Source organism: Panicum virgatum, chromosome 5K (assembly GCF_016808335.1).
Source record: "Panicum virgatum strain AP13 chromosome 5K, P.virgatum_v5, whole genome shotgun sequence".
Classification (NCBI taxonomy): domain Eukaryota; kingdom Viridiplantae; phylum Streptophyta; class Magnoliopsida; order Poales; family Poaceae; genus Panicum; species Panicum virgatum.
This window is the reverse complement of record NC_053140.1, coordinates 61,575,438-61,589,404: the sequence shown is the minus strand read 5'-3', so window position 1 is coordinate 61,589,404 and position 13,967 is coordinate 61,575,438. Positions and strand designations below refer to the sequence as shown.

Here is a 13,967-nt window from a genome sequence, read left to right as displayed (position 1 = left end):
TTCCTCCTTTTTGATCTAGTGATCATAGGTGTATTGCAATACCATTGTGAGTACTAGATTAGAATATTTGAACAGTATAGTTATTATGATCCTCGATAGTTGAAAATTGTATTGTTTTATCTTCTAAGTTCTAACCGAGTTGACAATGTTTCTTAGGCTTTTCATGATTGATTTTTTAAAAAACAATGTTTTTTTTCATGATTGATTTTAGAATCGAGAGGAGGAGGTAAACCCTAGCAAATATAGCTTACTGCTATTATGGAAACATATTGATTTCATAGCCTTATGAAGAAGATTATAAATAAATTCTGTGTATGAAGGTACTTAAGCGTGCCTGCCACCTTCGTTCCGTTGGCCAATTGATCACGGGCCGGTGAGGCTAGAATATACTACTTAATTGACTGACACATTACTACAGCTGCCAAAAAAACATTATTTAATAATTATTATATACAATCTCAGAAAATATTACCGTGGTTCTGGGAGGACCTTAGTGCAAAGCACCTGCAGCAGGCCAGTCGATGACGGAGTCCACTGTCCAGCAGGTCGCTCGCAAACGGAACGGAAGGAGCGCATGCAATGCACACGCGGAGCCCATTATGTTCTGACGGAGACCTCGAAGCTGTGGCCCACGTGGCAGCCACGTACCGCCGCCCCTTGGCTTGCATTTTGGTTTGAGTTTCGGAGAGTACGCGCAAGTACTCGACCTGCTAGTGCGCACTGATCAGAAATCCACAGCAAAAAGCGATCTTTTTTTTTCAAACATGTATGGTTCCTTTAATTTTGTTGTGGATTTCAAGTCAAATAATATAGAGCATGCATGTATATATAGTGTTCTGAAATGATGGATAATTGGTGACCAAGCAACCACTGGCGGAGCTATGTATCGGCCATCCTTGACGATGGCCCCCCTTGCTTCATGCAAATTTCTAGAGACATCAACCACTAGCCCACCTAAAAGTTTAGTTGAGTAGTTTGGCGCTAGCACATCTAAGCATTTCAGTCTCAACTCTCGATGCACTCCTTGTCAGTCTCAACTCTCGATGCATTCCTTGGTTTTAATTTCTTCGTCACCAAGGCTGTCTCTCAAAGTGCTCATAACTACTAGTGTGCTACATCTCTCAATATAGCTCAACAATTGTTAATAATCATAAGGTTTGTTTCTTGTTCGCCTCTCCTGCGAAATGGCCCCCCCTTGATTTGGATGCTAGCTCTGCCACTGCAAGCAACTAATAACCTTTCCTCCGGCCGTACTAGAGTCTGCATTGTTCAAGCTTTGTTTGTGCGGTTTTTGTCTCAATCTCAACCAAACAAGTCCACAAACCGCGTGGAAAAAGCTAAGGCGCGTTGGCCTGATGTAAAAGCACGATGAACGCTGCTGGACATTGAACTGCACATGCTATGATGGATGATCGACGTCAATTGTCGAGTCTTCTGTTGTTGGTCGCTCTGTTGGGCTGACATGATGATGATTAATACTAGGAGTTAGTCATATCAAGATACGTTTAGTTGATGAAAAGTTGTTGGTTTTGCTACTGTAGCATATTTTGTTGTTACTTGACAAATAATGTCCAATCATAAACTAATTAGGTTTAAAAGATTCATCACATGCTAATCAGTTAGACTGTGTAATTAGCTATTTTTTCAACTGCATTTAATGCTCCATACATATGTCCGAACATTCGATGTAACAGATACTGTATAAAATTTTTTGAGAACTAAACAGCACCACGTAGTATGCATGCGGTTGTGATGCGACTCTGTTCTGCTCCGCTTCTCTTTTTACCCCAGCCCGGTGGCCGGGTGCCTGCTATCTGCTACATCCTGATGAGGCTAGCTACCTTGCTGCCTGAGCCTGATGCAGGCATGCATCTAAAGTACAGCGCTAGTGTGTAGTATATGTTTACTGATACTAAATACACACAGTATCATATAGTACATCTGAAGCGTTTCAAAAAAAAAAAATAGTACATCTGAAGCAATATAATCAATCATCAATCACCAACCACGACTACAGTCCGGTCGTCTCAAAGTCATTATTGGCATATAAATATTTGCTATCAACTATAGATCATCTTCATCAGGGGACGGTGGAACAAATTTAAACAAAATGATGATCCATCATCATCGATCATCATGTATATCGATTCGGTTGATGATTCATAGATAAATATATAGTACAAGTTGATCGAGATAAGGCTAATTAATTTACCTGCTGCAGCTAGTAGGTTACTTGCATCAATCTCAATGTGAGTGTCATGAGCATTAAATATCACGCCACATTATTAGCAAATTTGCTAACATGATAGAGCCATTTATGAGGACAGAGGAGGGGAAGTTTCACGGATGAGAGGGGAGTATGACACTCCTCCGACATAGTTATCAAGTTTATTTATTTTTTCAATTTTGGTAATTGTGCGATGACACTTTGATACTAGTCTTATTATTTTGCTTTCATCTGCTAGCTAGCTACTTGCAGCATGTATATATTAGCTGTGGAGTAGCAGCCGACTTGATCGCTGCGTGCGCTGGGCCACTGCAATGATAGGACCAGAGACCCGGAGAAGCATAGAAAATACAGTAGTATCAGTTGTTGGGAAGAAAGAAACGGACACTGATCCAATTACTAGCAAGATAGGTAGTACAAGTAGCTTCTGCCAATAGTGGTTAGTTGCAAGTGTTGCTAAATATATGCATGTCGAGCTATATATAATGCTCAACTAATAATTACAGTATACACTGTTCTGGGGTATATATACGTATCTATCACGCAGTTCCATTATTGGTTGTAGCTACCTTCCATGATTAACTAACTAACTAATGCTTGTCGATTACTCTTAATAGGGGTTCCTTCCTGCTGTTTTTTTCCTACCCTTAATTAGGGAGTACTAGCAACTTGCAAAAGAAGAAGAAGAAGAAGAAGAAGAAGAAGAAGAGCTCACAAGCAAACAATGTTATTGGCTCAAGTGTGTTTACAGTTTAATAAGACCAGCTCATGTGAGTACTTTTTTTTATAGCTGCCAGGAGCACTTGCCCATCATGTAAGAAAGAGATGAGGCACTGGGAAAGCCAACCGATCCCCAACTCTGTCCTCCCATGTGAGTACTTTGGAGAGTAATACCGGTGGTCTATTGACTTTGATGACCCGTCCCATTCGTCAGCTGTAAACATCGAGTCGTACGTGGATCGAACCACCATGGTTGACACGACCTATAGGCTATAGACAGTTATTGACTTTCCCCCGCTCCATCTGACTTTTGGTCCAAAACTTGTTCAAGGGGTTAGGAAATCCAACATCAGAACGTGCGTTGCCTTGCTACACCCGGCCTGTCTCGAGTTTGAATCTTTCAAACTGCTACCATTTTGCATCCAATCCAAGCCTCTCTCTCGATCTTGAAATTTCTCGATGGCTGTATTATCTGTTTCTGCTGCGTCATATGGTAGGAATGTTCAAATAGGTCAATTTCGGTTGGAAGAAGCTGGAGCGGTCGCGTATGGCGGAGGTCCTCCAAAAGTCTAAATAAACGCCATATAGAAATCATTCAACATTTAAACACAAAGCGGGGATAGCTCAGTTGGGAGAGCGTCAGACTGAAGATCTGAAGGTCGCGTGTTCGATCCACGCTCACCGCATCTTCTTTTTGTTTCTTTTTGTTATTTATGATTTTAAGGCAATCTTCTTCTCCTTTTTACATCTTCTTTTTGTTTCTTTTTGTTATTTATGATTTTAAGGCAATCTTCTTCTCCTTTTTACCTTTTTTTTTGTTCTCTTGTACACGATGGTGAACCCTGAATCTCTAATCGAGATATTCCATCGTCAGTTACGAAAACTGGACACACGGCAGTTAAACTGGTTGCTTTGTAAGTATAAACCAGCTGAGTTTCTGATTGGACACAGCACAAATTCTTTTACCAGGGAACGGTCCAAACACATTTTTTAGGAATCAGGCACCTGCTACCTATAATGAGACTCGGTAGACTAAATCCAAGTGTCAAGGTGTAATTAATGTACAGTTAATGCACTGATGTTAGTATACAATTTCAAAAGAGGGAAAACAACCTGATCCATTCCAGTTCCAGCAACAGCTGGACATATAAAACACAGTGCAACATCATATCGCAGAACGCATATCTATGGTGACATAACCTCTACAACACGCATCATCCATCCCTTCTTTCTACAACACAACCCACACACCTTCAGTCTAACCAGTCATTGATATTAGAGTACAGCAAATAGTACCAAGTCCACCAAGATGAAACAATTCTCTCCAGAGAAAATCACAGTTGGAGTACAACCAATCAAATGGTTGGAGCACAACCAATCAAATGGTTGGAGCCATTGGAAGTTATCCCATGAATCCAGAAAGGCCAAGCTTGTCAGCGACATTGTACATTACTAGATCATTCCACGCTGGTCCAAACAATCGCTCACCTCCAACAATAAAAGTCGTGGCCCAAGTGATCAGAACAAAAGAAAATATGGTAAAGCCAATCGCTGATCGCACAACATCTGCACAGAATATTCACATGTGTAAGAAACTGAAAATGACACCGCCACCACAAGATAGAGAGGGTAGCAGTTGATCTTGTGTGAAAACTGAAAAGTAAGAATAACATTCATACTGCAGTTAAGTTGATGAGGATAGCAGTAGCACAACATTTATTTCTGATGATAAGAAAAAAAAAACTTGGAAAAAGGGTTCCATGTAAACTTAATTAATTTAAATCCAAATAACCTCTAATAGAGATTTTGTTTTCGTTTGTACTGCAGCTAACAAAGAAAGTCTAATCTTATAATTTGCATATTGAACCAAAAAAAATTAGAGATCAACTACACTGTTTAGCTCATGTGAGTATTATGGCTCTACTAAATCAGATGTCTATTCTCAAGAGGAGTAAGAAAGTGAAAGCCTTTTCAGATGAAACAGATTGGATCAATCTCCTATCTCCATAGGGATATATCCTAGTGAACCTCGTAACAAACAACAATACCTAACAGTATACCACTGGAAACCTCAAATGGTTCAAAAAATGGTGCTCTTAATATTTTCATAACTGAGCGAATATGTTGTATCTTCCAATAATTAGTTCAGTATTTGAATTCGTAGATGCTCATACAAAATGCTGCTATCTGAAGTAATACTCAACTGCAAAGAATGGTAATATGATCACATATAGCTGTTAACCTAATTACTTTGTACATCTTAGTTTCCAACAGTATGTGACTCAAATTCTTATTCAGGGGATTGCCCAACTCATTGTGCGCTTTTGGGTCAACAATACTAAGTATAATGTGCTTCTGCAGACTAAATTTAAGTGTCGAGATAGAACCAATATTTTCCTGAACTAAAGATAACACATCAACAGTCGCATGCAGTTAAAAAAAAAGACTAACTGATCTAAGTCCAGAATCATACTAGGTTTCAGTTAATATCTAGAGAACCCTACAAAAGTACAACTAAACGGCTGCACAAAAGTTAATGAACAATGGAAACATTTCAGCTTCCAACATCCTAAGAGAATCACTAAAGATGCTACTGTCAATGCAGTACGGGATGATTCGGACCTAAATTGTACGATCCAGAAAGATAAAGAGCAGATCGAACCCCCCAACGCGTCACATACTAGCATTACGACAGACCAGATCTTTCACAGTTTCACAGGAGAAGGAAGAGATGAGACGAGGAGGGGGTCGCAATCTCACAGGGGCGGATGGGGCCGAAGGCGGCGGGCGAGGATGCGGCCGGCGAACGGAGGACGGGCCAGAAGTGGCAGCAGTTGATGGCCCAGAGGAAGGGGAGGCACGCGAAACCCCACAGGAAGAAGCGCCTAGCGTGGCCCTCCGCCTCCTCCAGCGGCAGCCCGAGGGGGCCGTCCACCGTCGCCCAGACCGCCGGTGGAGGCGGGAAGCGGGGGCCGCGGGAGGACGGCCGGCGGCCGGCGGCGGACTGGCGAGGGAGGAGGCCGGACTCCTCGTCTTCGGGCACTCCTGCAACCCTCGCCTCCATTGCCGTCTGTCTTCCCCCTCCCCTACTTCCCTTTTCCGAGTTTACTGTCTTTACTCCCTTTGTAGCGGTGCGTTTGATTTTCTTTTAACTCTCAAGAGAAACTTTTCAAAACATAAAAGCTTATTTAACTTTGACATGATGAAGCAGTTTGTACTCATTTTCATACAAAATAATTATTCTTATAGACATAAAACATCTTAGGTGGTGTTTAGTTCGCGAAAAAGTTTAGGTTTTGGTACTGTAGCACATTTCGTTGTTATTTGACAATTAATGTTTGATTATGGGCTAATTAGGATTAAAAGATCCATCTCGTATGAAACGGTTATACAGTGTAATTAGTTATTTTTTCAACTGCATTTAATGCTATATGTATATGTCCAAAGATTCGATGTGACAGATAATGTAGAATTTTTTTGGAAACTAAACAGGGCCTCAAGTTTTATGATTATACTGTTTGCAAATCTTGCTGTATCCCTCCATACCATCACTATGTTTTGTCAAATTTAAATCTTAGTTTAAATGACACTCTCACTAGAATTGCGTCATATATCGATATCAGTAATAATAATCAAGCCTTAGCTAACAAAAAAATGATTATCTATAGCTCTAATCGTCAATATAGTATTTTGCTCATTTTCAAATTTTCTTTAAATTATGTTTCAGTTGACTTTTGTGCATATTTGTATAAATTATAGCAAATAAGCGAACAGTGAGATGACTCGATTTTTCAGCTTTGTACAGATTTGGAAAAATTTCGCGAGGCAGTTGACACAAAAAGGCTCTCTAGGGTTGTTTTTTTTCTAGCCCAACAATTCTGCGTAGAACCTTGATGTCGGAATTCTGCATGTTTAGCCCAATTTTACAAAGCTACTACTTATGAGGAGTGACGTGTTACATATATTGTGGCGCACCTCTCAGCACAAGTCGCCAAATAATGCTAGCTTGTTCTATAACTAGCGTTCACAAAAAGTAGCTAACCGAGTATATATATATATATTTAGTAAGATTTTCTTATGTGGTAACCTGTCCATTCAATCTGATCAGAGTCCTAATATAAAATCCGCGCAAAAGTAATTTAAAATGTGAGTTTATATATAATCACAAGCGCAGTACAACACTGTGTTGGCATTTGCATCTATGTACAACAGTGTGTCCGATCCTGACGAGACTCAACATGTGGAATGGCGATGGCGTGAATCGTTGAACTGAAGGCTTCCTGCCAGGCCGGCGCCGGACATCATATCCTCTCGTAGTCGAGCTTGTCCGACTGCAAGCAATCACATGTCACGAGAGAGTTGAGTGCTTTATTTCCTGAATCCTGATCGATGCATGTATAATGCCAAGTGATATTATATAGCAGCAGCAGCAGCATCATATATTAAGATACCTTGATGAGCATGTAAGTTGGTAGCCATGCCGGTGGAGTCGGAATCCCCACCCACGCGATCTGCAAGCGTCCGGAAATGAAGAACATGTATAAGGTGCTCTGCACTGCATGCAGGTAGAGCAAAGCAAACTGAAGAGCGTGCAGGAATGAATGAAGCAAGCAGATAGCTAGCTGGAAATTGAGTGACTGACCAGGGCGTATTCTCCGGTTTCAAAGATTCTGATGTCCAAGACCTGCACACAAGTTTAAAAATAGAAAGAAAGGGCGCGTGGTGATGATTATATGTGCTGAACTACTGCTGATGGCTGATTAATTAGCTCACTGAACTGAGCATGAAGCTTTGAGAAACTACTGTAGTTAGTTACCTCGCCGCGGTCTTCGTAGATGTAATCCAGGCCTTTGTAGAAGGGCGGATGCCCAACTGACAGGTACTGATCAAGTCAAATACGTGTACATCAGTCACCGATTTGTATAAAGTATTTGAGAGAGGCAGATGATAAAGTTGAACAACTGACGCACATTGATGCTGTTCAAGTACTTGTCCTTGTCCACGCGCACAATCTGGCCTTTCTTCACTGCAGGCAGGCAGGATCAATGCAAGGTTCAGGTGATGAGTTCATCTCGTCATCAAGGCTACAGAGTCGATCATTGCATCTAGCTATCCGGTAAAATATAGTACAGTATATCTTACTCGAGTAGACCGGCTTCTTCTTGAGGACCTTCTTGGGCGCGGCTGCTGCTTTCGGAGCCGCAGCCGGCTTGGCCTCCCCGGCCGGCTCCGCTGCCGCCGCGGAGGCCCTGACAGGAGCGGCGCAGCGGCGCCGGGCCGGTGGCGTCCGTCCCGCCGTTGCCATCAATGCCGCTGGGGATGCGCGCGGGAAGAGCGCCCGAGGCGTCGCGGCGAGGACCTCCATGGCGAGGGGAGAGCTAGGCTGCTCGGCGGCCTTGGTCAAGTCGGGATGTATGTGCCACACCACACGAACTGCTGCTTCGCGGCGGATAAGACGATAGTAAACGACGCGACGCGTGGTACCGTGGCGGTGCATCGCATCCAATCGGTTGGGCTGCAAATCTCGGCCCATGGAGCAGTGTGGTTTTTTCTTTTTTATATTTAAAAAAATAAAATTTCAAAAATATATGTCCGTTTTGGAAAATTTCAAAAATATACCCCGGTCGCCCTATGGGGGGCGACAGGGCTCAAATGTATTTTTTTTCTTCTTCAAATTTGCAACAAAGTCCCTAGAGAAAAAAAAGAGGGGGTCTGTCGCCCCCCCAACGGGCGACAGGCCCCTGTCGCCCACCCCAGGGGCGACCGACCAGGGCGACCGACCAGTGGGCCCAGCCTACAGGCGCCAGGGGGCCGGTCGCCCCTCCCGCGGGCGACTAGGGGGGCCTGTCGCCCCCCCCTCGAGGGCGACCGGGTCAGCCCTCCCTATATAAGGCCTCCCCCCTCATTCTCTCCTCATTTGACCTCAAAAAATCCACCAAAAATCCAGAAAAAAAAGAGGGGTAAGGAGAAGGGAAGCGGCGAAGCTCTGCCGAATTCCGCACTTGTGATCTACCGGTAACTTCCGTATTATTCGTTGATATTGTATAACAATTTAATTTAATTAGTTGATTAGCTGAATTAGATTTGGTGCTTTAGAACATTGATTTAGTATTACAATTTGAGTACTATTACAGACTTTTTCAAATAAAATAATTATACATTAGAATAGAATTATGACAGTACCTTATTAATATTGCAGTATAAGACAATAGAATTATGACAGTACCTATATTTTCACGCATCGATTTGGTATACGATATGTGCATTGCTTAAATCATTGTTTTTTTATTTGGCGCACCACACAATAGCGCCAATGTCTTCGTCAGGATCAACCTACATTCCGTGGAGTAAGTGTAAAGCCACCGTACCCGAAGGAATTGATGTGCCAATGTGCTTCTGCGGTTCGTTATGCAAGTTCATACAATCTGAGGTTTTAGGAGATGACTACGGCATGAGGTTCTTTATGTGTGAGAACTACGAATATGATCCACCTAAGCGATACAGCAAAGTCCGGGCCAAGGTAGCAGGAGAACATACGCTATTTTTCTCTGTGACCTAACATTGAGTTATGATTCTAACTTGTGTTGGACAAAGTCTCCTCCGCCTCTTTGTGATTTTATGCAGTTGTTCGACACCGTGCAGTCGCAGCAGGCAAAGGACATTGTGGAACAAAAAGCAAGGTGGGCTGCAGAACGTTGGCGCCGAATGAAGCACGAGGAACAGCAAGAGGAGAAGCGCAAGAAAGAGCAAGAAGAGATCCGCAAGAGGATTGAGGAGGTGGATTGTAAGGCGGCGGCCGAACGTGAAGCTGACAGGGAGAGAAAGCGAGAGAGGGCACGCCGTGCGAAGGAAGCCGGGGCCAAAGCAATTAGGAAGGGCAAATATCATAGGTGCACTCAGTAGAGTAGTACCATGTAATCCCGGCATTTTACATTCCATAAGGCATGGTAGGTTTAGATGCAACAAGAAATTATTTTGTCGCGTGCACATGCCACTGCAATTAGTTGTTTATGTTTTAAGTTGAGAGCTTAACTTTGTGTGTTGTAGCCTTTACCATTAATTTGTAGTTGTAGCCGGGAGTCTATGAAATCTTTGAACTTAGACCTTAATATTTTAGGAGCTTTTCATGTCACTAGAATACTAAAAAAACACACATTTTATTAATATAACTATAAGAATTAAGAACTAAGAAATACATCGGGGTCTGCTGCTAAAAAGCACACATTTTCATGTCACTAGAATACTAAAAAGCATCCGTAGACCTCACCCGCCGACGATGATGACGACTACACGCTCGAATAGCTCAAAATAGGAACCATAGTGTATCTAGCTGCGAGTACGAGATCACAGGTTGCCACTGCTCAGCACGGCGATCACGGGTTTCAAATAGCAGTGCTCTTCCACCATTTCAAATAGATGTGACAAGACGGCAACCACACCAGCTCACCTTCAAAGCAGTCTCTCTGCGAGGACGACGGACCTGTCATTCTACAGCGAAGGTCTGTGGCGTGTAGTGGAGAAGGCGACATTTAGGCGCGATCGACCGAGCGGCAGCAATGCAGTGCTGTGAGTCTGCATGCACAGAGATGCATCGAGTAGTCATTTCGAGCATCGAATCTAGCCTTTTCAGTGTTAGGTCAGCTAGCCTCTTCACTGTGTTGTCATGTAGGTTTTTAGGTGTATTTACACTCCACACTCCGGGTATCAGACCTTTGTGCGCCTATAAATACTCCCAAGTTTGTGAACTCCCAACACAACTCAAACACCAAATCTCATTGTATACCCAATGTCTGGAGGTGGGTCTAGCGGGAAGAATTACTATGGTTTTGGGAAAGGAAAAGGGGGAAGAAAGGGAGACCCCATAATATGGGAGGGGCCTCTTGGACCTGATTCCTTTCCGGAACCAGTGTTTGAGTTTCCGCCACAGCACAAGAGTGAATTTACCAATGAAACTCCTCTTCGACAATACGATAACCGTAGAGAACCGTGGTCAAAATGCAGACATGGTGCGGACTGCTTAGTGCAGATGTGCACCGACGGGATGGATGGCAGTCGGTGTTTCTTTAAATGTCCACACGCATGGGTAATACTCGGTTGTTTCATTTCTTTATCTTCAATGAGACACCTTACATGAAATTTGTTTTGCAGTCTTCCGATGCTCCAGAAAACTGTGGTTTTACTAGGTGGGTAGATCCTGCACCAATTGATTCTGTTCAGGAGTTCATCGAGTACCTCCAGATAAAGATCTTTGATCTGGAATGCAAGGTGAACTATTATGAGGAAGTGAGCGAGGGTAACAAAGACGACGAAGTTGATGATACCAGCAATGCAGCCGGTTCACAGGATGAACCATGCACTATTCCTTACTGCAACTGCCCTTGTCACAAGAAGAAGGGCCCTGCGCCTCCGGCACCACCGCCTGCACCACCTGCAATGGGTGGATACTGCGGAGAAGGCTCAACGCAGTTTGCTATGTGGGGGTACGGCTACTAGGACTTTCCTAGTGCTAGTGACATGCTGCATCGTTGTGTTTGTTCTGTTTTTTTTAAATTACCTAAGGCATGTTAGGTTAGTCCGGAATCTGTTTACCGTAGTTTGTAACGGGTTCTGACATGCCACTGCATGTGTGATGTGTTTTTCATTATCGTTGTATTATGATGTAAAATTTGGTGGTTCATATTACGTAATGCATTTCTTAGTTCTTATTTCTTATCGTTCTATTTATTACATGTCTGCTTTTTAGTATTCTAGTGACATGAAAAGCTCCGACGCCATAGGGGTGGTTAGATATATCTGATGTTTGTATCTCTGATGTTTATTTGTAATGAGATAGCTGTGGACCGCTTATTTATACACTTCAACGTTCGTCACTGATCACTCTCGTATTTTCCATTACATACAATAGATGGTATGTTTATACTTCGATGCTCCATTACGACTAAGTATGATTCAAACTCGACATTATGTACATGTCCAGTGAATGCAAGTTAGGTACGAGACATACATACAAGCATAATACAACATTAACAATACTAAATGCGAATACATCTTAAACCGATGAACATCATATGTTATAGATCATGACATGAAATCATCTAGGTCGTCATCCCAGTTGACAGATGGTGGTGCTGCAGGTGGTGTAGTATGGCTCGACGAACCTCTTGGCTTTTCTTTTCTCTCTTTTCTGGATCTACGTTCATGTACAGGGGGAGGAACATCATGTGTTGGAGGCCATAGTTTGGGGGGCATGAAGTCATCCATGTCGTCATCCCAGTTAACACAAGTTTGTGCTGCAGGTGGTGCAACATGACTTGACGAACCTCTTGCCTTTCCCTTTGTCTCCTTTCTAATTCTAGGTTCATGTACAGGGGGAGGAACATCATGTGTTGGAGGCCATGGTTTGGGGGGCATGAAGTCATCCATGTCGTCATCCCAGTTAACACAAATTGGTGGTTGAGGTGCTGAAGCATGACTCGACGAACCTCCGGGCATCTGTTCTTGCGCAGGCCAAGTACTATCACCCGAAGATCTTATCCGCCTCCTTCGTCTAGTTTGCGGCATAAGTCCACCACCGAAGATACATACTAATTTATGAAAATTTGGTATCGTTTTGTTAATCAACTCCGTGTCCTCGGGGTAATCCTAGCATATAATTAAAAAACAATATTACTGTTTCATAAATATGGATTCGAAATGACGGACGGGATTAGAACTGAATGAGAGTTACCTTAATGTGCATCTCATACACCTCTGGCCGCATCCATATCTTACAATAACTTTGTAAGAATCCAATGATATTAGGATGATTTGCTAGTTCACATACTCTCATGTATATCTTCCGGCGTTCTAGTATGTGTCCCATTACATCTTGCGTCGTAATACCTCGAAATAATGTGAAATCTTTAAACTCTACTACTTTGGACAACACCATCTCTATCATACCATCCGCTAACGGATCCAACTTCTTACTGATAACAAGATGGGTCATGATATCAAGTATTATACTAGATTTTTCTTCGGTCCATGAAAATCCTCCACAATTTGAGGCAGCCATTGCCTTATGCTGCAATATCAATAAGGTACTGTCATAATTCTATTCTAATGTATAATTATTTTATTTGAAAAAGTCTGTAATAGTACTCAAATTGTAATACTAAACCAGTATTCTAAAGCACCAAATCTAATTCAGCTAATCCACTAATTAAATTAAATTGTTATACAATATCAATGGATTCATACGGAAGTTACCTGTAGATCAGGAGTACGCAATTCGGCAGAGGTTCGCCGCTTTTCTTCTCCTAACCCCTCTCTTTTTTCCTGAATTTTTAGGCTCAAATGACAAAGGGAATGGCGGCGAATGGCGGCCAGGGCTTAAATAGAGGGGAAGGCCCCTGTCGCCCCCCAACGGGCGACAAGCCCCCTCTTTTTTTTCTCCAGGGACTTTGTTGCAAATTTGAAGAAGAAAAAAATTACATTTGAGCCATGTCGCCCCCCATAGGGCGACGGGGGTATATTTTTGAAATTTTCCAAAACAGACATATATTTTTGAAATTTTAATTTTTTTTTAAATATAAAAAAGAAAAAACCGCTGGAGCAGTGAGATCTGCGGCATGGCCCGTGGAGTTTGATAGCCCAGCCCGTCTCGCACATCTTATCTTTGGGTCGCATTTCATGGCACATCTTCCTTCATGCATTTACGTGCCAATCTCTTTCTTTTATTCTTTCCTGTGTGTGATAGAAATTTTTTTAGGAGCTTTTCCATCCATCCATTGCAACCAAGTGTGAGCAAAGGCAAGTGGTTTGCGATATTTTACAATTATTAGGCAAGATGCAGTCATCATATAGTACCTTTTTTCTTCTTCTTCTTCTTCGTTACTTCAAGTCTGCAATCCACATCATAACCTGCTTCCTTTTGCTGCTGTCCTGAGCTCACGCGGCACCATCAATAGAAAAGAGGGGGAAGCCTCCGGGCAATGGAGGGCCAGCCCAGGTGAAATGAAAGCTTCCAAACCTTCTTATC

General features: G+C 42.6%; 2 protein-coding genes and 1 non-coding gene across 3 annotated transcripts; 1 reads left to right on the top strand and 2 right to left on the bottom strand.

The window, feature by feature from the left end:
* The first annotated feature begins 3,560 nt into the window (after positions 1–3,560).
* Positions 3,561–3,633, top strand: TRNAF-GAA. Its single transcript has one exon. It is a non-coding gene; the product is annotated as a tRNA-Phe (tRNA).
* A 359-nt stretch (positions 3,634–3,992) lies between these two features.
* On the bottom strand, positions 3,993–6,070 carry LOC120709312 (probable gamma-secretase subunit PEN-2). The gene is made up of 2 exons (XM_039994913.1): positions 5,708–6,070; positions 3,993–4,513 (listed from the first exon to the last, which is right to left on the bottom strand). Exons 1-2 carry the CDS (start codon positions 6,009–6,011, stop codon positions 4,350–4,352), a joined length of 468 nt encoding a protein of 155 aa, XP_039850847.1. The 5' UTR covers positions 6,012–6,070; the 3' UTR covers positions 3,993–4,349.
* Positions 6,071–6,999: 929 nt separating this feature from the next.
* Positions 7,000–8,417, bottom strand: LOC120709311 (NAD(P)H-quinone oxidoreductase subunit O, chloroplastic-like). Its single transcript, XM_039994912.1, has 6 exons — positions 8,090–8,417; positions 7,918–7,973; positions 7,764–7,829; positions 7,590–7,631; positions 7,399–7,458; positions 7,000–7,278 (listed from the first exon to the last, which is right to left on the bottom strand). The coding sequence occupies exons 1-6, from the start codon at positions 8,310–8,312 to the stop codon at positions 7,249–7,251; spliced, it is 477 nt and encodes a 158-aa protein (XP_039850846.1). The 5' UTR covers positions 8,313–8,417; the 3' UTR covers positions 7,000–7,248.
* Positions 8,418–13,967: the final 5,550 nt, after the last annotated feature.

Coding starts and splice junctions, on each gene's coding strand:
- LOC120709312 (XM_039994913.1), bottom strand. CDS start 6,011: ATGGAGGCGAGGGTTGCAGGAGTGCCCGAAGACGAGGAGTCCGGCCTC. Junction 4,514..5,707: donor CTTCGGCCCCATCCGCCCCT/GTGAGATTGCGA, acceptor TATTCTGTGCAG/ATGTTGTGCGATCAGCGATT.
- LOC120709311 (XM_039994912.1), bottom strand. CDS start 8,312: ATGGAGGTCCTCGCCGCGACGCCTCGGGCGCTCTTCCCGCGCGCATCC. Junction 7,974..8,089: donor GAAGAAGCCGGTCTACTCGA/GTAAGATATACT, acceptor GCCTGCCTGCAG/TGAAGAAAGGCCAGATTGTG. Junction 7,830..7,917: donor AGTACTTGAACAGCATCAAT/GTGCGTCAGTTG, acceptor TGACTTGATCAG/TACCTGTCAGTTGGGCATCC.